The sequence below is a fragment of the Helicoverpa zea genome, chromosome 13 (assembly GCF_022581195.2).
Source record: "Helicoverpa zea isolate HzStark_Cry1AcR chromosome 13, ilHelZeax1.1, whole genome shotgun sequence".
Lineage (NCBI taxonomy): Eukaryota > Metazoa > Arthropoda > Insecta > Lepidoptera > Noctuidae > Helicoverpa > Helicoverpa zea.
In genome coordinates this window covers 2,286,937-2,313,535 of record NC_061464.1, presented here as the reverse complement: position 1 = coordinate 2,313,535, position 26,599 = coordinate 2,286,937, and the positions used below count along the sequence as shown (strand labels likewise).

General features: G+C 34.5%; 2 protein-coding genes across 3 annotated transcripts; one reads left to right on the top strand and one right to left on the bottom strand.

Annotated features, from left to right (window-relative positions):
• Positions 1–1,593: 1,593 nt before the first annotated feature.
• Positions 1,594–11,255, bottom strand: LOC124635820 (GPI mannosyltransferase 3). 2 transcript variants are annotated; one of them, XM_047171775.1, is made up of 10 exons: positions 11,162–11,255; positions 10,533–10,804; positions 9,144–9,369; positions 8,259–8,406; positions 7,764–7,892; positions 6,259–6,411; positions 5,799–5,900; positions 5,251–5,427; positions 4,641–4,872; positions 1,594–4,299 (listed from the first exon to the last, which is right to left on the bottom strand). In XM_047171775.1, exons 2-10 carry the CDS (start codon positions 10,794–10,796, stop codon positions 4,213–4,215), a joined length of 1,518 nt encoding a protein of 505 aa, XP_047027731.1. In that variant the 5' UTR covers positions 10,797–10,804; positions 11,162–11,255; the 3' UTR covers positions 1,594–4,212. The 2 variants fall into 2 exon arrangements, with proteins under 2 accessions (XP_047027731.1, XP_047027732.1); XM_047171776.1 differs by lacking the exon at positions 11,162–11,255 and adding an exon at positions 10,989–11,149.
• Positions 11,256–11,477: 222 nt separating this feature from the next.
• LOC124635816 (centrosomal protein of 97 kDa) lies at positions 11,478–25,142 on the top strand. Its single transcript, XM_047171770.1, has 15 exons — positions 11,478–11,779; positions 11,854–12,011; positions 12,266–12,410; positions 13,936–14,051; positions 14,634–14,833; positions 15,265–15,348; positions 15,786–15,942; positions 16,279–16,357; positions 17,165–17,407; positions 17,646–18,195; positions 18,678–18,799; positions 19,367–19,455; positions 19,951–20,061; positions 20,462–20,529; positions 21,410–25,142. The coding sequence occupies exons 1-15, from the start codon at positions 11,776–11,778 to the stop codon at positions 21,531–21,533; spliced, it is 2,250 nt and encodes a 749-aa protein (XP_047027726.1). The 5' UTR covers positions 11,478–11,775; the 3' UTR covers positions 21,534–25,142.
• Positions 25,143–26,599: the final 1,457 nt, after the last annotated feature.

Sequence of the window (26,599 nt, the reverse complement as noted above, 5' to 3'; positions counted from 1 at the left end):
TTTCGAATTCATATTTAATAACACAAAAAACTTAATTATTGCACGAGCGTTGTTTACTTGCGTCTTGTGATTTCAGTCGTGACGTCACAAGTGACGACATGGCACTGACAAGCGTTTTCGCGCCGGATTCAAAGTGGACAGAGAAAAATGCAATTATTTGATAAAAAAACTTAGCATTTTCTTAAAATTAATAATTTTTCATATAAAATAGACGTATACCTACATCATACAAAGGAATTTAAAAATTTGTCATCATGCCTATTATTTTTATAGGAGGCATGTATTATTTATAGCAATAGGTTTAAATTATCATAATCGGTTAGGGGTTTCTTCCAAGGGAAACAGCCTTGCCCTTGTTTACATACTTACTAGGTTGCCACAGGGGTCATTCGCAGGTCCAATGCTGAAACTCAGCGAGTTCCAGTTTCAAGAGGATTCTGGGGTTTAAATTCATCATTCCAAATACGCGCACGATTTACCCATACATCAGTGCATATGTTTAATCCGCTAATGTACACTAACTCTTAACAGGGAAATAACTCAATCGTTTACTTAATCTCGAGTCCAAGTTAGAAACCCCTTTATCAGTTTCATATCTAATGTGGAAATTACGAATGAGTTACTATACTAGGTCAAGCATTTTTTATTTAAATTTATAATTAGATGCTGCGTCACCTTTTAATCGGAGTTTGCAAGGGTGCTCTAGATTTAGTGCGTTTATTCAAGGTCAAGCCAATGACACTGAAAGGGTGGTTGAGGAAACTACATTAGGTACTAACTTAGCTGTTGTTCTCAAGTTAGGAAAGATGTAAAAAAAGTAATTTAGGACTCGTTCACTGAACGCAAAAATCTCAAACATAATATGCATCTGTTGCAGGTTGAAATAGCCGTTAAATCAAACAGCTGTGATTAAGTGGAGTTGTCCAGTCAATCGATCAACGAATACATTAATATTAAAAATAAAATCTTTATTTCAAATTCACACTCGACATCTGTATAGAAGACATTCTGTTTACTTAAACACGAAAAACAACCTATTCACCTAGATTACTGCTCAAAATTAGCTTCTTACACATTCGTACATATTGCTTTGTTTGGAAGTGTGGAAATTATTTGTCAAACCCAATGTAATTAATAAGTTTTTTAAATAGTAGAAGAATAGGACTCATACTAAATTCAAATATTTTTAAGAAATACTGGCCATAAAGTTATGCTCTGACTGTTCCAAAATACCATATTTTTACAACACAAAGTTTTACATATTTTATATAGACGCTCATATTACATATTATCAAGTCGTGGTGGCCTAGTGAGTAAAGGACCAACCTCTCAAGTATGAGGGCGCGGGTTTGATTTCAGGTCAGGCAAGTACCAATGCAACTTTTCTAAGTTTGTATGTACTTTCTAAGTATATCTTAGACACCATTGGCTGTGTTTCGGATGGCACGTTAAACTGTAGGTCCCGGCTGTCATTGAACATCCTTGGCAGACGTTACGGGTAGTCAGAAGCCAGTAAGTCTGACACCAGTCTAACCAAGGGGTATCGGATTGCCCGGGTAACTGGGTTGAGAAGGTCAGATAGGCAGTCGCTTCTTGTAAAGCGCTGGTACTCAGCTGAATCCGGTTAGACTGGAAGCCGACCCCAACATGATTGGGAAAAGGCTCGGAGGATGATGATGATGACGCTCATATTATAGGTAAACGGACCACTACTTCCATACAAAGCAGTGTTAAACATGATGAGTATACACGGCAGGAATCTTGACAAATTCTAGTAAGTCTACAGCAAATACTGAGCTTCAAGGAAAACAAGCGTAATTTCTGTAGCGTAAATTACGCTCCGTTTAGCGTATTATGCGACTTAAATCTGTCAAGTTTAATTACACAAAATAACGCTTGTTTACCCTTGATCATTTTAAAATACAATTGAAATGGGTTGCGTTGCCGTACTTATGGCGTTGTTTCATAACTTTCTACCTTCGTAAAAAACTCTACTGAAGTGTTTTTTTTTAACTACAATAAGTAGCTAGTGTGAATTTTATCTTAATTCCATCTATGTCACAAGGTAGCCAGAAAAAAAGCAACACTAAAAGTAACGACAACAAATTAGTGTCAAAGTATTAACAAAGACAAAGAGATCTTAAAATACTTGTCTGTCTTTACATTTTGAGCATCCCTAACATACATATAAATCTAATTTCTATAATTACGTTATAAAAGAATTCTTAATAATGTATTGCAATTCAAAACCATAGACATTGAATAATAATTAATTTAAAAAGTTTGAAATATTCTTTTTATTTTACTAGCCAGCTTCAAGCAAAGGTGTTAATCGCTCATAAAATAAAATGTACTACGAGATTTCTATTGCATTTTAGATAGCAACTTAAGCAAGCATCTTTTAATAATATGAGAATGCGAATTTTATCATGTACTATCTAATTTTTATTTAACCCTATTGTCCTGAGCCACTAGGCTTTCGATTTCAACATATAAACCTTTACTTGAAGATAATTCAGTTCTTAAATCTATTATGATGATTTTTCGGTGGATGTGGTGATATCCTCAAAAATGCCAAAATGAAAAATAAATCTGTCTAACAAAATAAATATAATGGGCCCGACTAAAAATATAAAATGATCGTTTTAATGAGCGGTACTTACAATGAAAGATGGTGACGATTATTGAGACAACATACATCTTAAATTAATGAGGTAAATTGGCAGGGCTTGGCAATTTGATTAAAAAATACACGAGAGGATTAACTCTTAACATAGGCTCATTTTTTTGAAGACACTGACAAATAAAAAAATGCTTTATGTAATTCTTAAATCATCTACATATAAGTATGTATATTTCCAGTCGGGCGTAGCACAAAATACGTTAACATCATAACACTTTATGAATAACTTTGGCAAGTATATAAACTACATAAAATGTATACGATTTGTACTTGCGTCTTGCAAAGCTCAGTCATGGATGTGGTGAATGGCGGACTGATTTCACGATGATTATGTTCTTCTGTACACACACATACACGTCTTATCAAATATATTATAATTACCCATTAATGCGATATGACCACGAAATATTAGAAGGAGGCTTTATGCAGAAGAAAAACAAGACACGTCACTCCATTAGTCTTTGTAATATGTATCCACGTTGCATAAAAAGTTCATTTTTTTATTAAGTGATGACTCGTTGACGTGTCGAATAGAACCAACGGTACCGACGGCAAGAAGCTCGATCGACGGTCAAACGAGCATTTCAATTAAACAAGCTGTATATTCAAAATAACCATTAATTCATAGGAGCACTACTGAAATTAATCGACACTTGCGCACAATTCATTTAGACAAAAGGCTCGAAGAAACAATTCATATTTCATTATCTATTAAGTGGTCATATCGTAAGTAAATTGGTCACAGTAGTTTTATAGTCAACTTTTCATAAGTTATTTCATTTCTTTCAACAATGCGTTTTATTTACCTTGAAATTAAAAGGATTTAATAAGTCATTGAAGTATTGAAACATATCATTATAATGGTATTTGAGATATTATATAACTATTCATGTATAATATATAATTCAATATTCGTAGTTCAAAATCATGTAAAACTACACAATAAATTGTAAATTTTCTATTACGAACACATTATTATGGGATAACATTCCCATATAATCAATAATTAATAATAATAATTAATTTATTAATTTAATACCAAAAGCCAATTAATTTTAGTCGAATAGTAAATTCGAATTATAAAAATAAGATTGATAATCGTGAATGTCGAAAGGGATCGGTTTGTTTTGCTATAGCATCGTCGGAAATGTTTCTACATACATAGCAACTACCTTTAAAAGCATAGACTGGTTTCCGAAGCTGAGTTAACTCTATTACACTGTGCCCGATTATTAACTAATTCAAACATTGCTATTCCACACACTTAAAAATATTCTCTCAATGATTTTCATAGATTACAAGCTCCATATGAGCTTATTACACGGCTATACTTTCAAAAAAATTGAATTAAAATTTGGCACTGTGCATTCTTTGATTTTTTTTCTGTAAGTTACCTCAAAAACAGTCTATACTCGTACCATTACGGCTCTTATTCGTTGAGCAATAAGAACCATAATCGTTCGCTGTAACTACGTTGCTACATAACTGGGTTCACTAACATGAACAGTTTAACGGAGACACTCGTAGATTTACACGACGTCGTCAACTACAGTCTTGGGTGGAGATTGAGCCTTTTGGAAAACCAGTACGTTTTCACTCACCTCGCCTTCTGGAAACTGAGGAAAATATAAAAAATGAATACTCACGAGAATAGTGTAATGCTAATTTGAAAAATTACAACATTTGGGATGGAAAGCATGAAATAATTAAGTAGTAATAACAAAACGAAGGACAAAATGTTTAATTTCCATGCTCTATAGATGTATAAAGAAGTTTAAATAAGTGTATATTATGGAATAAAAAGATTATTGTAGAATTAAACACATATGTGTCTGATTCGCTTAAATATAAGCCTAATTTCGGGACATTTTAGGCAACAATAAATCTATAAATGCTTATCTTTTTTTTATAAAAAATGACGAAAATATCTTGAATGTAGTAAAAAATCTCAAGTTACCTGTGTATGCGGTATCTCATGGATCAGCTTATACCCGGACAGCAAGCTCTCTACTCTTCCCCGCAGTCGGTCAAACAGCACAACTAGGTCAGGCGTCTGTCGGGAAGCATGTTCAGTTCTCCACCAGCGCTGCGGGTTGTTGAAGAAGGCCTCGGCTTCGTAGTTACTCGCTGAGCCGTTGATAGGCGGCTCGCAGTGAAGGTAACGGGTCGTTATGTTCAGGTGCAGGTGGCTATAGAGAAAATATTATTTAGGTATAGTTCTCATAAAATTTTATATCGCCACAAGTCCACGCATGTGTCCATACATGTAACGAGAAAAGTTAGTTAAAACTTATGCGTGTTCATGATAAGAGGATTCCTTTTTCTTGCTTCTTAAGCTCTAAGAGCTGAAGAGTTTGTTTATTTGAATGCACTAATCTCTAAACCCACTGTTCCCAAATTGAAAACATATTTCAGTGTTAGATAGCGCATTTATTGAGGGACGATGTAGGTTTGGTTCGTGAAGTAGTTTCAAAGGGACGCAGGTGATACCACTGGCAGAAGCTAGTGATGATATAAAAAATATATAGGTATACTAAATCAATAAAAACTCAACAACTAGCTCTTACCTATACAAGGGCGTAGAATGGCACGGCATAAGGAAGGTGACAGAGCTCCTGTTATGCGCGGCTTCTCTTAGCAGCGGCATCACCTGCAGGGTGCCGGCCTGGTGCACCGTGCCGAAGTACGCCGCCGGCGCCGCGTTGCCGACCAAGATGAGACCCGCTACAAGGTATAGATGCCATCTGAGGAAATATGAGCTCATCATGTTTTGTAACAAGATAATAATTGTTATGTTAAAAGATGATTAGTTTATTGTATCTATTTATATACAACAAAAAGTAAGTTTATATTATGTATTGTGTTTGTTTGTTACGTAAGGACTTATTTAGCATTTTTTGTTGCACTTCAGGTTCGAATTTAATTAAACCTTCAGTGTATTGCTTAACTTTTAATTTGTTTTTGTAATGTGCCAATAAAATCATTTTTCTTTCTTTGCTTTTACATAAATTATTTCGATATTCATAAATAATGCAAAAGTCCTTTTTTTGGGTTTCAAAAACAATACATAAAACTCTAAATATAGTAAACATTGTATGTATTATAATGTACTCACTTCTGCGCCTTCCGACTCCAGGGCACGATGACATCTTGCGCGAGATATAAGAAGATGGGCAGCAACGGCAGCACGAAGCGGAACTCCTTGTGCGGAATGAAACTGTAACAATACGCGTGGGTTCAAAATAGTCATTCTATTTAGTCCGCATTCAAGATCGGCGACAATATTGGACCAAACATTACTTATTTACTAAGATAAAACGTCAAGTCTATGTAAAATTTTTACCTAAAAGTGATGGAATTCAAAACTCAATCGTGTTGTATCGTCGTTGTTATTTGTTCATAAAAATATTATAAACGATCACTTTGTACGGACGATGGTTCCTCTTTCACGCAAAAACGAATGAACGGGACGAAATTTGGCCGTCATATAGCTTACATAGGCTACCTTTTATCCATATGCGGGAAGTAGTTCCCTCGAGACGTGGGCGAAAAATTGTATAGAAACTATTACAAACCTGTATACAGCTACATATAGAACAGCAGCAGTCAGGAGTAGGCTTCCGATCTTGTTTTCCTTTGGTCGTCGCAGAATATTGCTAATTGCCCACAAAACTGGTATCAGGTTTATGCCTAACAGTGCAGGAATTCCTTGAGTTAGGTACCAGTGCCTGAACAAAAAATATTACATTAATAGTCTTACAAAAAAATCACAACATAGATGTCCTTATTCCATAAGAACTGTGACAAACATCATACTAGAACAAGTATGTAACTTCTACTAACACTAATTTGTTATGTTTTTACACGATTATACACATAGCTGGGCATTAACTCGTTAATCCGTTAATCGTTAATTAACGAAGTTAACATTTTGATTAGCGGATTAACTTTTAAGTTAACTTTAAAAAATGTTAACGGACATGTTAACTTCCGTTAATTATGCAGAAGTCCGTTAATCGTTAATCCAATGCCTACTACTATTAATTTACCGCACGGCTCCGCGGGACGAGGCGCGAAAAGCAGGTTCAGACAAGTGCCGGGCGCGGCGAGCGCGGCGCGTGGCAGCGAGTGAAACACCAGATTTCAGACCAGATTTTCAACCGAGTCAAAGGCCTTCTCATAGTCCACAAATGCTAGACACAGGGGCTGATTATACTCCTCGGTCTTCTGTATAATCTGCCGCACTGTGTGGATGTGGTCTATGGTGCCTTCTTCCAAGAGATTGTACGAACACCTTTGACCCCCGATTCAGCTCAATTGGATTCAGTAGGTATTGGAGCACCGGATTCCTCGGGGAACAGATATTTATAAATCTATTTATTAAATACAATACTGCTATACCCTCAAGCGCTGCAGTAGAACGTCTGTTTTCCACGGGTAAAGACATTTTAACACCAAAACGAGCCCCACTTTCAGACGAGAACTTCAACATGTTAATGTTTATGAAGGGGAATATGCACCTTATGTCCAACGATTAAATTACACATTTATTTATTTACGATATAAAAATGCAATGTTACACGTATAGTTCGGCCATTCAGAGAATGCGTTCCTGACACGTCGCGATTGAACTGACGACGTAACTTTGCAATGGCGTTGCAGTTACGATAAAAATATTTTTGCTGGTTGTTTACCGTTTTAACAATTGAGGAGCATTAAAACAACATTATTATATCAATAATCAATGAATGTAGTTACGTCGTCAGTTCAATCGCGACGTGTCAGGAACGCATTCTCTGAATGGCCGAACTATAGTTAACGGATTAACGATTAACTTTAACTTGCGTTAATTCTTCCGAAATGTAACGCTTTAACGTTTAACGAAGCTAACTTTTTTTGTAGCGGATTAACGATTAACGAAGTTAACAATTTTATTAACGGTGCCCAACTATGATTATACAATTAACATCTGGTAGCCATCACCATTTGTCAAAAAACATATTGTTCAAATTCAAATGCGTTCTTTGACCTATTGTAGAGCTAAATATGTAGAAAAACAAGTTGGATAATATGTACATACCATGGGTGCTGTCCATAGAAAGAAGCGATATCGTTTAGAACATTGAACCTGAAGAACTCCCAGGGCGTGATGACGAGACGGCCGTAGTAGTACGAGTCTAACGCCACGAGGGCGCCACCCGCTACCACACTGAAACAACGTTATTATATTGAATTTTATTATATTGTTTGTTTTATAAAATAAGGAATAAAGCCCAATATCTTTGAGCCAATGAGAACAAGTTTTATGCATATAGGAAAAAAAACACTTAATAATCCATATGCATCATTTGATTTATCGTCTGAAAATATAAGCGTCTTATATAAAGACTACTAGTAGTTTACTAAAAAGCTTAACAAAACGTTTGAAAATAATCTCACATTCAGCGGCTCTTACGAGAGCTTATTTGTAACGAATTTTTAAAGTGCCTATTTTGAACAGCCACATTTTGTAACTTAGACAGTAAAATATTTTTATTTTCCATTAAGTGGTACAAAAAAAAACTTAAAAACTTACGCGATAGGCAAATAAGTGCGAACAAAAAGCTTGAGCCGTCCTTGGTTAGTGGTGAGCAAGTTGTACGCGCCTAGCACCGCCCACAGCGGCGCCGACGACGGCCGTATGAACACCGCCAGTACTGCCAGCCATATCCATTGAGGGTTCTCTGTAAGGAAGTGCTAGGTATCATTCTTTTACATTAGATTGAGGGCTGCTCCCAATACTCTATCTATCCGTTGATTTGCTTACTAGAGATAGAATTTTGTATATTACCCCTGAGTAATGTCAAGTTTTTGTCTCTAGTAAGCAAAACATCAGATATTGGGAATGGATGTTAATAAATACTTTACTTAGCCATGATTTACAGTAAATTGAGGAAAAGATTTTATGTTTGAATTAATTAATGAATGACCATAAGTAAGGATAATTGATACTAAATATTATGTTGGATTTACCTATCTACCTATGTATAACAACAGTTGGAGTAAATATATAAATGATACATGTAATTGGTATTCAATGTGGTACATTGGTATTCAAGAATGCACAACAAAGTGGATTTGTATCTACCATGCAGTGGTATAGTGCATGCACTAAGCAGCTGTCCTTTATTCCTTGTGTATTTAAAAATCCATACTATTCTTGTATTCAGGATAGTAGTAAATTTTGTCTTGCTATTGGTAAAATGCATAGAGTATAAATCCTTTTTTATTGTTCGGTTTTCAGTAGTAGCAGTATAAAAAAGTGATAACAATTAAGGTATGAATGATGCAACATATAGATAACATTGAGTAAAGTCATTACAGAACAATTTTCTTAATTTCATCCTTAATAAAAATATAAGTTAATAATAAAATGTAAGTTAATAATCAAATTTTTATAAAAAGTATGTAGTTAAAATACCTTGTTCATAATATCCTAGCTTCCCACTCTTGAACGGGAACAGGGACAAGGCCACAGCTACTAGGGCAGTCTCCAAGGTCTGCAGCAGAGTTCTACCAGAAGTGTAGAACCAAAACCATGATGTGAGGATCAGGAATAGAGCCCATTTGCGGTTGCCTGTCCATTTGTAGAAACTGTAGTCGGCTACAGCACTTACTATAGCTTGCAGGATGCGAGGCAGGAGAATCTGTGGGCAAACAGATGAATAGATAAAAGAATGGGGATTATATTCAATCTGTACTACATTAGAATAGCCTCTAAAGGTAAAGAATCACACAAAGGTGTCCCAACATTTATTTGAACTGTTAAGTATCAAACTTATGCATAAGAATTCAAAGTTTAATTATTTTAGTTTAATTATTATAAAAGTTTTGTTTAATTATTATACATGATACATCATTAATTACACATTCATGTAACAGACAAATATGTAGGTGGTATGCATGGTTAATTTGATTACAGAAATTTGATTCCTCGTGAGTGAGCTACTCATATTACAAACTAGTCTAGTATGGACAACTATTTCCTTTTCCTGTATTTTGTCATTACTTACTAGATATATTTCAAACCTGATATCTATAAGGCTAGCAAGGTCTATATATTTTCATAGTAAGAGAGCTAACATTTTTAAATACGAGTTTATCAGTGAGTTCATGTTAGTTTTGTACATGATTGTTATTGTTTACTAGCTGTTGCCCGCGGCTTCGTCTGCGTGGGCAATATAGAATTTCCAATTTCGTTCATTTAATCGTTAATTGCTCATCCCCCGTAGGTGATAGCGTGATAATATATAGCCTATGTGTTGAACCGGCCCCCAGGTAATAGTCATGTAAAATTTGATTTAAATCCATGCAGTACTTATTGAGTTTATCCAGGACAAACATACAGACAAAAAGGTAAACAGACATACAGACAAAAATTCTAAAAACTGCATATTTGGGTTCAGAATCGATTATGGATCACCCCCCAAGTATTCTTTTACAAAAATATTCAATGTACAGTTTTGAGTTTCCTATCATTTTATTATATGTATAGATGTTTACTTGGTATATGAATGAAATTAATTGTAGGTATGTGTTTATAGTACCAAAAAGTTTATAAATCAACAGTATTCAAGTGTTACATAAAGACATAATAATTTAAGTCTATCAACCCTAGCAACAGAGAAAAAAGGATAATGAGTTTTTTCTACAAGTTTTTGCTGCACTTAGTCACAGTACTGCTTTTGATACTAAAATGATCAATTGAAATTCACAATATCAGCCATTCTATATCTTTTGCATGGTCATGGTGAGTAATTATTTTCAGCACTGAAAATAAATTAAATGTTACAGTGAATTGACCGCTTACCAGTGCTTCAGGGTAGTCCAGTCCAGTGTATTTGAGTATGGTGTATATCGCAGCCACTATACTTGGGTAAAGATAACTACGGATACCGTTCTGCCATTCCCAAGTCACGGCTCCATACCCAAACACTTGCTTATGAGCAACTTCCAAGGTCTGCCAGTACTCATCAGGCACATACCACGTCTTCACCAGGAACACGGACAGAATCCTCACAAATAGTATCACGGAAGCCACCTGTAGAGGCCTCAGGCCCTTTGCCAACACCATTCTCCCGCCTAAATCAAAAGAGGTTACATGTGAATTGTCTATAAATAGAAAGCTATAATGTGCTCAATAACAACCGATATTAAATAGGTTTGAAATATATTAACACTGTGCATATTAAATATTATAAAACTATCAGTCTAATTAGAAATATTGATATTGATAACTTTAGCGAACGAAACAAACTTTACTCACAAAAATGTCAACTAACGCGTCCTTTTAATTATCGATAGAATTGAATGAACAGTGTCGTTTTGAAGCAGCTTATTTACATAACACTATTCCATGATTGTATATAATACTTTTTTATCATTTGTTTTAGCCAAAAATAAACACTATAACATTTTTTCCGAAATTATTTCACTAACCTCAACAAAACCCGCCGCCACCGCGAAGTAGTGCTGTACTAATATATTTAAATAATAGTTTTAGTATTTTTAATTAAAAAAAAACTGTTATAAATATTGTCTGGCCTTACTTTGCAATCAAAAAGAACTTACCGAAAGTACTGTATTTTGCAAAACTGCATTTATTTGAGTTTTCAATACAAAAATGCGTGAAATGCTCGCCAAATCAAATAAATGGCGCTTGTTTAAATCGACTAAAAACTTAGTTTGGACATGCCGGTCACAACACTATACAGTCAAATAGGCGAGAGCGCGTTCAAAAACTTGCTCTAGTGTATTATTTGAAAAGAAAAAATGGCGAACACGAACAGTTAATTCGTTGACAAAGTTTATTGTAGTGAAAGCTGTGACGAATTAATTTTAAATAAGTATATTAGAAAGTTAAAGTGACATTATTTACATTTTATTTATTAAGAAATTAGAGTATAATATGATAGAAAAGTTAACGATTATTTTAGCGTAAAATATACGGACAGGTTTGGAACGGCAATTTACGAATGTTGATTTTATGGGGAAAATTACATGAAAAGAATTATTTTCATTATTTTAAATAACTATGATGTTGTGATTATAAAATGGGTATGTACCATTACTCAAATAGGAAGTGTTTAATTGGGCGAATATTATTATATTATTGTGTTATTTGTTTATAGATGAGGTGAAAAAAGAAACTGTGGACCTTTCGAGGCGTGGGTTGAAGAAAATAGAGAAAGCGCCTGCGGAGGAATCTAAGACGATTATTAATTTAATTCTAGACCAAAATGAGCTGCAACGACTCGATAATATCGACACATACAGTCGTGTCGAAAATGTAAGTCCCTTTCTTCGTTCTATCCACTTCGACTTTCAAAAATATTCAAAATGTAGTAAGTAAAAACAATGTAGAAACTGGTAGCTGCCGAGTAGTAAACCTCATACATATTACTTTAAGTTTAAACAGTTATTTTTATTAATGACCATGGTTAGAACAGAATTTATAACTATCATGATAATAGTACCTATGCATGAGTTTTGTAGATTTTAGTAATAGAAGAAAGATTTGTAATTAGTAATTGTTTCATCTAGTTATCAATATGCAACAACTTCCTACTGCGAATGCATGGTGTCTCCCGGCTGACCAACATCCGTATCTTGGCTCTGAACAACAATGGCATTTTACAAATTGAAGGACTGAAGGACCTCATTTATCTCAAAGTTCTAAAACTTGCAGGTAAGTAATCAATAAAAAACATTTAAATTGACTAAAAAAACATAAATAGTTATGTAATGGTTTAATGCCGTTTCTAGATAAAATGAAACAATTCATTTTGTTTACGGATGGCATATTTTTGACATTAGATTTAAACAATCAATATTTTTAGTTTCTATAAGTGAAACAAGTTGAGTTTATAGATAGTTTTGAGTTTATAGAAATCAGGGATTAAATAAACAGTAAAAAATTTGAACAAAAAAATTAGGGTGGAGAGAGTTAGTTGACTTAGTTGTTCTAGTAGCTCCTTTATAGTTTAGGTGACTAGGTAATGTAACCTACTTACCTACTACTATTAATACATACAATACAAAAACTATGATAAACTAGCTGTTCCCCTCGGTTCCACCCACATGACAAACGGAGCTACTTCCCACACCCAGATATCTTTACTCAGGTACCAACTATCTATGTATGATATTCATTTTATTCAGTTTAGTAATTTCGGTGTGACAACATGACGGACAAACTGGGTAACTTTCCCAATTGTAATATTAGTAACTGTTAGGATTATCTTTTACAATTTATCATCATCATATCATTGTTTGTGCATACTTCAAAACTAAATTAGCTATTTATCTAGTAGATGGTACCTATACAATGAGTTCTCACTAAGATGCTCATGCTACATTAAGTCTGAATAATTTTCCCCTATATGGTATGGAAAGTTAATGAAGAATACTCCATACTTAATCATGTTGCCTAGTAGAACTTACTCATGTACTGAAATCAATCAAAGATAATAAGAACTGTCATTAAACATTGATTTAAAAATTATAGTTTAGCACAAAAACTAATAATAAATGAGAATAAAATGGCTATTCCAGGTTCTTTTTATCAAGTACCTTATTGCTGCTATGCAGACTTGGTTAGCTAATCCAGCACTTTTCATTTATGTAACAAGCGTAGCCCATAAAAGTAAATGGATGAAATAGTCATAAAGTGGTAAGCATCATAAGATAAAAACTAACATTGAGGTCAGTGTAGGATTACTCAAAAGCTAAGGCTGATTGAGATCATCATTTGATAAAGTCAGGGTCTTTTAATTACGTCATGTGAAGGTGTGTAGCGTGTAGTTAATTACGTACCGTCATCTAGGTGGTATTGAAAAACTTGATTACCTATTAAAAATCTTACTCATTTATGAATCCATAAATATGTCTGTCTAACTACTTTCGCAGTAACATAGATAGTCCAAATCAATTTTGTATGCTAGAATTAATTATATAGTATTACTGTATTACTTACATGGACTATTAGTATTCAATCATAAAAATGGCTTTATAATGTGAGATAGTTCTCTGCAAACTTAATGTCGGCTTGATAATAACGTAAGAGCACAAATTCGCACACGGTGAATAGTTTCTGTGCATCGATTTGCCCGATATTTCGAGCTGCCATCGAGTTTGGCATGAACTACACTCACGTTTTGAAGCCATGTTAAGTCTTTAAAAACATAACAACAACTTTTATGTGGTCCTTTCAGGTAACAACATAAAATCAATAGAACACTTGAACCATAACATGCATTTGGAACACCTGGATCTCTCCAACAACCAGATATCTTTCATAGCTGATATATCGTATTTGAAGAGCTTGAAGGTTAGTGCTACATTATACAATTTCGTCATATAGCCAACCAACGCGTACTGGGACGATGGTGAAGGATATCACTTATATATATAACTTATCACACATGAATACAACTTAGATTCCATTGTTTTCAATTGATGCTGTGTCATCGAAAGAACATTACTGCCGCGGTTTCCCGTGGCGTGTTTCAGGGTGACTGTCACGCCGGATGAAAACTTACAATGCTATAGCAACACTTAGAACAATGTAATTTATTTATTACATTTCAGTATTGTCACAGGACGTTAGTAAATTTTTGTAGGTAGGCGGCGGGAATAGCTACAGTATCTAAGCGGTTAGACTGATGGCAAATTACCTTACCATACTGTACCTATATGCGTAGGCAATCATTCTGACAAGGCGCCGGTACTAATTCAGATTTATGAAAGCATCTGGAGAATCTTATAACAAGGGTATAACCATGCTGTCCCAGTGTCGCGTAGGCCATAATTTTGAGAAGGTTTTAACACGACGCATACACACAACATTACAACAATAGTAATTACAAAATCTTAATAAAGTACCTATGTATTGACAATTATCATCTTCTAGCACTTAAACCTGGAAAGGAACCGAATATCAGACCTCAGACAGTGTGACCGGTACCTACCCACTCACTTGGAGCATCTGGGGCTCGGTCACAACAGCATCCAGGATTTGAATGAGATCAGTCACTTGGTACATCTGAACAAACTGGACAGCTTCTCGATACAAGGAAACCCGTGTGTGGCGATGGCTGGCAAGGACAAATTGTATCCTTTTTGTTTATCAAATGTATCACTTTGGTAGCTCTTTGCTCTTTTCTCTTTAATGTTTCGTTTCCTTGTTCTTTTATCTATATTTCTATTCTAATATAATAAAGGATAAACTGTTTTTTGCTTGTTTGTAATAGATAAACTTAAAAACTACTGGACCAATTTTAAACATTCTTTCACCATTAGAAGGCTACATTATTTGCGAGTAACATAGGCTAGATTTTATTCCGGTACGGCAGTAGTTCTCATGGAACGCGGGTGAAACCGCGGGTAAACGGCTAGTGGTTTATAAAATCCAATTTGACTCCTTGATGTTTGGAAACTGAAACTACAAAATTCATGTTTTCCGTGTTACTAGCTAATGTAACTAAACTATGAATTCTTAAATGTTGTAACATGTAAAAAATATCCCTTAACTCCATAAACAGAGGATTTGATTACCGGCCGTTTGTTTTGAACTGGATAATGAGTGTCAAATCTATCGACGGCTTCGTTGTCAGTGCTATAGAAAGGTAAGAGAAGCTATAATAAATAAATAAATAAAATATATTTATTTCGGACAACAATGATCCATCCAATGATAATATCTTCTAAACCATTACCTTTTAGCTTAGATTAGTTTCACTCTATTGCATTCTGGGAAAATAACTAGAGATCACTTATGAACATAATTCTAGTAACTATAGCACATTAAAAACTCAATCCCTATCTTACCTTAGCACAATATTTATAATTAGTTATTGTACTAATTGTAAATATTGTATTGTACTGCATACAAATAATAATGATTAAAAAAAAACTAATAAATCAATGGCCATACACTAAATAATGCCCCATATTTAAATATAAAACCAATAAATGGTTTAGTTTAGTCAAAATATGTGGCTTCAAAAAATCCTATCTCTTAAAGAAAATTTTATAAAGAACCATTTTGAAATATTGCCTACAGTTTAAAAGCAGAATGGCTGTATAGTCAAGGTAAGGGGCGGCACTACCACGCGGGACAACATCAAGAGCTGTGCGAGTACTTAGCGTCTACGTGCCCTCTCACAGCCGACGCACTCGAGACCGAAGATCAGAGGAAGTTACGCCTTATCCTCAGTAAGGTAAGGTCGCTTTTCGTATAACACAACTTTGACTTGACTAAACCCCGCAGAATGGTTATTTAAGCCATTCCTTAGTGAAGGATTTCTTTGACAATCCGTCACTAAGGAGTGACTTAAGTAACTAACAATTAACATAAGTGTCAGTTATAAGTAAAATTACTGTTACTTTGAAAATTGATCGTGAATATTCATAGTGAACCGTTGTTTTAATAATTGATGTGTATGGTGTCGGTAAACATGGGCCTTAGAGGTTTTGATAGATGGTAGCTACGCACTTTCTCATTTATAATACGAAGTATAGCGGTATTCTGAAAATGTTGTGTTGTTTATTTGTAGGCTCAACATCATCAGCAACAATTGAAAGACCAGAACCACAGTCCGTTGAAGCCAAAGTTGCAGTCGCCAAGAATGCAATGTAAGTACTAATGGACATTCAACGTTTTTGTTAATTGTTTTTTTTTTTTTTAGATTTAATGTTCTCTTTTGTAAAAATCCCACAACATTCTTGTGACTCTCTTGCGACTGCCTATATGCGGTCGTGTTCGCTTACCATCAGGCGATCTCTCATTTTCACCCTAAATATAATTCAATAATGGTCTTCAATTATTAACTACTGCAGATTGTATACTTTATTCCTTCATGTAATTTTACATAAAATATATGATGTTTAGTTCTCATAGCATTCTATTTAAAACTCCGTTATTTGTAGAGAATGTATGCCATGTCGTCTGGTAGCGCAAATAATGTTGAAATATTTTAATTAGCTTTTGATGAAATTTGTGGAATTGGGTATGTGGGTTGAAGAATACTGAAGTTTTTATTTTTGGCAGTAGTACAATGACCTCTACAGAAAATCATTTTGTTTCCAAATAAACGATGATTATTAGGTACTTCAGTTTATCGACTTTGTATGTATTATATTCAGACTGATGACATATCATATATCAGACTCAGACGGCTTGTTGTAATAATCAATAGGATTGTACACAGACAAATTGAACATTGTATAACAATTTTTGTTCTCATTGTAATGAACTCTATAAAAAGTAAATATTTATTCACTCCATTGATGTTTTATGACGAGTCCGTTAAGCCGGTCGGCTGTGCAGTAAACATTTCTGATCTTAAAATAGTTAAAAACCTACTTAACCTATTGTTAGGCCAATATTAGACTGGTCAACATAGTTGAGTACCTGCAAACTTACCTCCTGCATATTTGCAGCGCGTATATCCACTCCGCGTCACATGGGCCGGTCCCCCGACCGCCTCACGTCGAGCTACCACTCGGCGCTCTCCAAGACTTCGTCGCCGTCCCACCAGATGACGTCATCGCTCATGACGTCATCGCTGTGCGGGGACCTGCAAGCGATCCCCACTGCAATGAGCCAGAGCTTCGACTCGCCCGGACTTATGTACGCCACGGAGAAGCGTGACGTCAGGGAGAAGGAAAAGGAAAAGGTTCAAGGTATGGAGGATTTTTATGCTTTTAGTTTGAATTTAAGATTATTTCTTCATATATTATATTTTAAATAGTTCGTTATTTTTATTAGGCTTAAAATTTCTAGTCATATGGGATGTGCAAATGTTCCACATCGATTTTACGATTATTTGATTTGATTAATTGCTATAATATTGGAGTATAGGAAATAAATGATTACTAGTATTCCTGAACTAAATAAATAATGTACTTTATACATTCACAGAGATACCACAGCCAAAACCAGTAAACCATTCACTAGAAGCCGCTTCGAAAATGGTGCCCGTACCTGAATCGCTCATGAGCCCCGACTACCAAGACCCCATATATGATATCCAAAGATCCATACCAAAGCCCACGAACAACTCAGTACATAGCGTGTCCAACACATCGTCACAATCCAGCAACAGCAGCATTCACGAAGACAAACCGCGAACAGCGAAAAACATGAAAGGCTCCCCTAAACTACCAAAGAGCGCTACTTCGTCGCCCAAACTAAAAACAAGGATGGAACAAAGAAAAGGCAGCTTATCCAAACTCGATGTCAAGAATGATGATAAGAAACTCAACGGTGTGACAAATGATTCGGATCAATTGGGTCCGGATATTATGAAGCTGGCTTCTAATCAGAGACGGCAGAAGAAAATGAGTGTTGAATCGATGGCTGCTGTCACTATACAGAAGATGTGGCGCGGGTATAGGAGTAGAAATCTCAATAAGGACACGCTAAGGATTCTGCATGCTATACAAGCGGCGAGGGCGAGGCAGCATATACAGTTAGTATTGACTTATTTGCTAGGTTAAAATAATGGAACAATTTGTGTTCAGGCTACACATTCACGTGCGAAGTACTTAAAGTTGTCAAAAACATTCAATAGTGTTGACCACAAAATGTTCTGAAAGCATTTTATGAGTAATCATCTTATGAGAGTCATTGGTCGTCAATCCCGTTGTGAGCAGTCCTATAAAAAGTATTTGTTTAGCTTACGGACGTTAGCTTCTTGATAATTAGACTACGGGCAAATTTTTCAATCATGAGTTAACTTCTATCTGAGGTATAATTATGGCAATTTGAAATATTGTCTATACAAAAGATGTCAAAATGAAACTTATTCTTCAGAAAACAGTTATCTGGCGATAGAAAAATCGGCCCTAAGAGTATGTAGTATCAAATGAATCATAAAACTTAATACACTTATTTAGTCATATACATATTGCCACCATGTTTAAAATCTTTTGTATATCTCTGTATTCGTAGGAGGTTAACTTGCGACATGGAGGCTACGAAGGCTGCGTTAGAGTCTGAGCGCAAAATACAACAACTGCAAATGCAAGCCATTAATGCGCTATGGAAGAAAGTCTCCACACTACAGGCTGCTGGTAAGATAGAGGTTTTTAAACTATCGCGACTTCTACATACATATATTTATAAACAATCAGGACTTAAACCTAGGTAATATTATGTATAAAGGTTCGATACGATACCTTTTCTTTACCCGGCGTTGACGTTCGAAAAGTGCTGATTTATCAGCCTAATTTGAATAAACGTTTTTGAATTTGTCGTTTCGGCCGAATTGTACTGACCTTGCAATCGCGTTTACGTCCTGAATGGTTTTAAATATTCTTGTAAAATATCGATAAGACTCATATCTCCCGTCACACGTTTGCAACCCTTAATTTTTTTGGCTGCAAAACAGTAAAAAATAAATAAATAAAACATTATTGCGCATACATTTCTAAATTAAGAGCGCCATAGTTATTAATGAGAACTGTATACATACGGTAAACCGAGAAACTTATTGTTACATAGCACCTATCTTTAGGTTGCCTCCAAGCATTTGCCTAGCCTTTTCCCAACTAGGTTGGTTATAATTAGGTTCATAATCATAATTAATCATCATCATAATTAGGTTGTTCAACCTTGTTAGTTAACAATTGGACTTACAGACACTCAGAAGCAAAGATTATCGGAGTCTGATGACAACTCGGATGCGTTGCGACAACTGTCGGAAACCTGTTTCAGCTTACAAGCTCAGGTATGTACCAGAACAAGAGATTTGTTTTCAGAACGACTAGACCGCAAATTCACCACGACGCAAAATAGGTACATTGCTTCTACAACAATTTTTTATGAACAAATAGATTTTGAAATTGAAATAACAAAAGTGAAGTAATTTGTTCTGGCAACATCAAATTCAATCGATAACGTGAAATAAAACACAGATAAATTAATTAAGAGATAGTTCTCTTACTAGATTTTAATGTTCTCTGTGTGTTCCTATGTGTCATTACGAGGTCTCAACAATTCTGCTAACATATGTTTATGTCATTTAATTTCATTTTTTTATTCTAAAATAGTTATGCAGTCTGACCGTTTTTTGGGGCAGTTGACAGTGGCTGACAGTCTGTACAAACAATGTTATTTTCCCTTGCTGAAAAACTGGCTGTTGTCAACTGTACAAAACATTCGGTAGCCCTTTACTTTACGGTCTGGATGTACATATAAATAAGAGTTAATACTCTGTGATTAGGTAGCAGAGCTACAGGGGTGTATGCAAGAGGTGCTGAAGGCAGTATCGAGTAAGAGTCACGCGGAACCCGTCGCCACGCAAACTGATATTACGGCTATTATCACTCCGCAGGTTAGAAAACTTCCATTTTTTAAAATGTTTTTTATTAATTCTATAGCACCCTTTGTAGTGGCTCTTTTCTTTTAAACGTTTAGACCTAGGAATACGTTTAACCTTGAGACATAGACTGGAAATAGTGAGTAGAGGACTGGCTATTTTTCTCCTCATGTGCTGTTTATTATCACTCAACAGCATCTCAGTCGCAGGCAATTTGCATGATATGTCCGTTTACAAACGTCACATTTTATAATATGAAGTTTTATACATATCGCCGAAGGCAACATGACAGTGTATTCGAGAGTATCGATGTAAACGTGGTAGTTGTTCTAAGGTTTGATGAGTTTCCCCCGGGTTTCCCGAGCCGCGGGTTTCGGCGCGTGGAGCAGCCAGTAAGTGAAGTGTCTGTGTGCAGGAGGAGCGCTGCACGTGGCTGCGGCGGCCGCAGTCGCTGCCGCTGGCGCCCGCGCACAGGGAACACACGTGAGTCCACGACCACACACACACAACACGCATCATGACAGGGTCAAAACATAATGATTCTAATGAGTCCGCATTTTAGACTGGCTAAAAATATTAGACACGTATTTTTTATTTTAACAAAACATTAAATATTTAGTAAGATATAACGCAACAAAGAAGCCGACCCTAACGTAGTTGTGAAAAGGCTCCTATGAAGAAGAGGAACGCAACAAAGATTGAGAGTGGCGGTTAATGACGTCATGTCTGTGTCAATTTATTACTCAGAACTGACGTGAATCGTGTTATATCTTTATTGTTCCTTGTTTGTCTGAGAAAATGAAAATATGTGTCCATTGTGTTAGGGTTATCTAAAAGACGGACTAATTACTTTTTTTCAGTCATCATGCCTATTACACGAATGCACTTCTCTACTAATATAATAAAGAAGATACATTTTTTGTTGGTTTACACAAAGGCTCCGGAACTACTAAACCGATTTAACCGATCGAACCGAAAAATTCTTTCACTGTTGGTAAGCTCTAGTAGGTTACTCTTCCCGAGTTAAATAGGCAATACTTTTACGCCAGTACGGGCAGTAAGTAGTTCCCACGGGACGCGAATGAATCCGCGGGAAATTGGCTAGTATCTAATATCTTGGTCCAATGTATATTTCATTACTTTTTTTCACTCATAGGCTGCGCACCCACGTTAGACTTTTTGTAGGACAAACAATCGGGCCGATTTGTTGTAGGACTTGACTTAATAAGATTTTCAGACCGACTTGGACGTGAAGGTACACTACTGCAATCACTACAATATAAATCAATATTTTTCTCCTACAAAAAGTCGGACGTGAGGGTGCAATGGGCAGCCTTAGGTTACAATTTGAACAATATTACAGTGAAAATGCAAACGAAACGGCTGCTCTGGGTATAGAGCGGACCGAGTCCGTTATTGAAGAGCAGTCTACGGAAACAATCGAAGTGGAGGTTGATTCGAGGGATCGTGACGTTATCGTTGATTGATAAGTGACCATTATGTTCATAGGACATTATTTGATGGCCAATATTGTTCGGGCTCGCTCGGTTCTCTCACGGCGAAGTTAATCCAATATATTTTGAAAAAAAGTTATCTAAAATGGTTTGACAATTTGATAGTAAAAGCACTAAAGTCCGTGATTTCCTAAGGTAAGTACTTTGCTGATAAGATAACCTTTGTGTTTTTAACTTTTAGTTTCTTCATCATGGGAGAACCGCCAAAGATAACTTTTCTAAAGAGATAGTATACGCAAGTAATACACAAACGTCTTTTTTCACAAAAAAACAAACCTCTATGTAGCTAGTTTAAGTTTTGTCGATATATCCTGAAAATGTTTTTATAATACGTGATGTAAGTTTGACATTGATATTCCAGTCCATAAATATTGAAATAAATAATTCATCTTTCTCGTAATTATAAGATACATAATGACATTTTGACAATGGCACTATAAAGGGTTCATAATTTATTATAATGTATAAAATAGTAGAATTCTGTAGTATGACGCGCAGCTAAAGAACCAAAGATAAAACAACATTAAAATGTAATTTTATTCACTTCATAAAAAGAGGTTTGTCTTTATTTAAAAATACCAATATACTATCTCTTTAAATGAACAATTTATTTTGGTTATCTTTTAGAGAAGTGTACCTGTAAGTGTAATCTTAAAGAATCTTAGACTAAAGCTAAGGTTCATATTCGTGGTACGCTAAAGCAAAGCTTGGTTTGTGGGCTTGTTTAATAGAAGTAAGAAGAAAATGTAATTTAAAATTTAAATCATGGCTAAGTTAAATAGTAAAAGGCATCTCAAAATGCAGCTTTAAAAGTTCTCTTTATTAATTATTATTTTAGCACTTTTTTATCGCAGTTGCCTGCAAAGTTTCTAATATAAAATATTGAATAAGTACTAACTTTTCTCCCATCAAAATCCATTAGACACTGCACGATTTTTCTTGCCTGTTTTATAACTTGCCACGAAAGGGAAAGTTTAACAAAACAAGAACAATTCCCTTAAGATCGTTGGATTTGTTGATGTGAAAAAAATATTCGTCTGTGACATACCAAAGAATGTGATAACATTATAAAAGACAACAAAGAAAAAAAACACACCGAATTAAATGCAATAATACTATTCATATAAAGAAAATTACACTAAAATTATTTTAAATGTATCACAAAGAAACTAATTAGACTGGTTGGAATATAAAAAATATAATTTCATTTACAATAAAATTCTAGTTATAAGATGATGCTGACATGAAGTGACATGTTATATCAACAAATATTTTGAATGGCTGCTGAAATGGTTTTTCCAATTATATCGGTTGGCAAGCGTTTCCAACACCAATTAAAACAAGACTGGAAAAGTTCTGTTCTAATATCCTCATAAATCTTTTTATTAAAATTGTTCTATAATTTTCGTCTAGGTACATACAGCTTTTAAGCTTAAACCCGTTTTATTTAAAAGTTGTTGATTTGTAATTAATTGATGCATAATATAATATGTACTATTAAAATGCAACGTTCACTTTAGTAAATATTAGGTTTAATATTCGCAAAGCCACGGTTGTTGTATTATAAACGAATATATTAATAGTCCAAGTTGCTTTAACAGTCCATGCACTTATTTATACACTGGGATTGCATTCAGTCACCTGAATCATCATAAAAATAAAGTATTTAAGGGCCACAATCAAGTCTACGAAATTACCGTTTTAAGGCAGTCTAACATCTTAAAGTTGTAATAAAATCGTCTATTCGAATAAAAATCTGCCAGTTGTGACAGTGTATACAAAGTCACCTCGTTAACGCACTGACGTCACTGCCATTTTGCAAATGAATTTGCATATTTTTTCCACATACCTATTTTATATTCACATTAACTGTAAACCAATCGGCTTATAAGTCAGTATTAATTGTTAAAAATGCATATTTATTTCTAGTTGTGGTACATAAATGTTAATGTTTATTTAGTATTAAATTATACAAAGAAAAGATAATGTTCTACATAATTCTAGATTATTTCTAGAATATCGATTTTCCGAAGAATTTCTTTTAGGTTAGATTAGATTATTCAGATGTCAATAGTCAACACCGTCACAACTTTTCAAGGTAATATACAATTTATTAGGTATAATGAAAGTGTTGTTGTAATAGTTTTCAGAGTAACTAAATTTGAAAATATAACTTATGTACACAATGCAAACAAATACACAGTTGTAGCAGAAATAAGTAAGCAGCGGGGCTGTCTTACAAAATTATTTCTGTACAAGTTGTAGCTCAGGACTTGCAGGATTTATTTGGTCGCACCAAGTTGGAATTTTAAAAATATATTGTTTTACTCACACACAGTAAGGGTTTTAAAACATATTGTCTCAATCAAAACAGCAAAAAATCACGGAATTCTTAAGAAGTCTATTAGTTTTATGGGTATTATAAAATGTGAAAACGAGATGCCTTGCGTATATTGAGCTTTATTTTTGTCGCGATATTTTTTTTTTAATTTTGTATTTTTATCGTGTGTCTACTAGTTCATGAATCTCTACGCTTGAATAATTTTTGGATATGATTTTATTACTTTTTGTCTGTTATAGTATGGGACTACTTGAACTATGAATGTATAGGTTGAAAACCTGCATGTTTTTATTGGATAGTGTTCTTGATTGATAGATGCGTGAAACATTACAATTAAGAAAACGACTCGTGCGATAAAAAAAAGCTATGGCATGTGATCCCTCACGAAGCTGAAGGAGTGTCATGCGTGGGACAAATATTACAAACATTGTTAATTGTAATAATTCAAATGGCCCCATCCTATAAAGAAGCTCTAATATGCTAAGTACTAGTCATTTTTAACAACGCATTGTCATTTTATTTATAGTGGTCAGTGCAATTAATTTTAGCTTCGCCTTACATGACATAATGTGTTCACAATATATACATTCTTTTCTTAAAATACATATATTACGTAGTTTGGTAAGCGCGGGTAGGGATAGATTGTTTCATCGCGTCTCACTGTACTTTGTAATAGAACAAAAAGTAAAGAGGATAGATTTCATACACAGTCAATATTATAAAAAAGTCGAGTGACTTTATAATGACGTTGTATACAAGTATTTTCAGTTTCGAAGTACAGTAAAACAAGATGTGTTTGTAAGAAACTGGCCGATTTTGGATTAATCCTAACAAAAATGTTAACCGTTTAAACGTAAGATAACTTGATGTAAAAATCTTTTGATGAGTTCACAGTTATTTTCTTAACATATTTATTGATAATGAAAGTATTCTTGTAATCTGTCTCATAATAGTAAAAGTAAATAGAGCTCAAATACTAGAAATCATGTCGTTATAACGTCAAAAAGACATGAATAACTTGAGGTATTTGAGTCCGAATACTTAGAACGCTTTTTTTCCGTTTTAAGTATCCAAAAAAACGTTTTTTTTTTTCAAAATAATTGCGAACGCATCATGAGGTTCCAAAGACACTTGCCGTCCTGTGTATGTCATAATTTCAACTTCATCGCGTACCCACCTTATTTGTTGTCCATTACGTTATAGCCTGTATTTATTATGTTTTATAAAACGATTTAAAAATATTATTTGTATTTTATTTAACCTCTTATTTTACTGAATGTCTTGGATAATAACAAATCTTAATTTCAGAGATCTACTCCTTTGACGTGGAATTACATCATAACATGTGACACTAGGTAACGATCGTCATTCCAGGCAGGCTTTAACCAAATTCCAGACTCCGATCTGGTTTGTAAAGTTTCCAATAATCCATAGATTTCGTCCAGTCATTTTGGGAACCTAACCAATGACTCAAGCATTATGAGCGTGTGAGGGCATCGTGATACATACATAGCATAGAGTCTGTTTCAGTATTTTTTGTAATTGTTGAGTAAGAAACTATCAATTGTAGAAATATTGAATCGATAGTATCTTATTGATCGCAAAAAATATATTGTAGAACGAGTAAGATTATGCATCATCATCATGTTGATTCATGACTTGTGTCCTGCGCTGGTCTCGTTTGATTTTAGTCTTTTTTTTCTCAAAGTACTTTTTTGTCTGGTTTTCAAGTTTCGTAGTTTTCTGTGGTGGGTTGTAATTATAACAGCCTACAGTTCGTAAATAGTACGCCTTGTCTCTTATTCATTTATTGTATTGTTTTATTTATACAAGATGTCTCATAAAAATGGATATTGTAAGCTTGTTTAAAAATATTGTGTTTCACATAGAATTTTTTTTTTTAATTTTTATATAAAATATATTGTACTTATTATTTCAGCTGGTACATCGTATGTCTCGTTTGTTATTCAACATTTTGTCTTATTGAAAAATCTTTGATAAAATGTATTGTATTCGCAAAATGGGTAAAAGAAATCGATCGTTGCAAAATGGGTATAAAATTAACGTCGTGGTGGTTTTTGTATGTCTTGTTACAAAAATGGTTTTCCGTTTGGTCTTGAAAAAATCGATGGTTTTGGAGTTACATAGAAGTTAAGGCATTGAATAATTTCAGTTTCTTTTTTATGCATCTGTTCAACAAAAATGTTCCATGGTTTTTGTTTGAACTTAATGTATTTTGCACAAAAGTTTTTATTTTCAACTGCGTAAATGGATAACACAATAGTATTTTGCTCTTACAAAAATCTGTGTCATATCCGATCCTTGTTCCTTTTCGTAAAAAGAGTATGAAATGTCATCTATACGGCGGATTAACAGTTTCCGAGGCCCTTAGCACAGAGTTTGTCTAGCCCTCTTTTGCTTAAATATGGAAGGTGGAAAGTATAAAATGAAAGTTCATTAAAATAGAAAAATTTGTAGGTATAATTTAAAACATAAAAAAATATTTTCCTTGCCTTATTCAGAGCAAACTCCGAGATTACATCGTCGAAATTTATGTGACGAATTGTCTGCCTCAATACACAATGCTAAAGAATTAAGCTTGTCTTGACGGGTTTTTGTTGTTTGCGTGTTTTTTAATCTTTTTAGTTGTGAGAAGCATCGTTCAGCAAAGCAGTTAGCGATAAGCTGCGAAAGATTC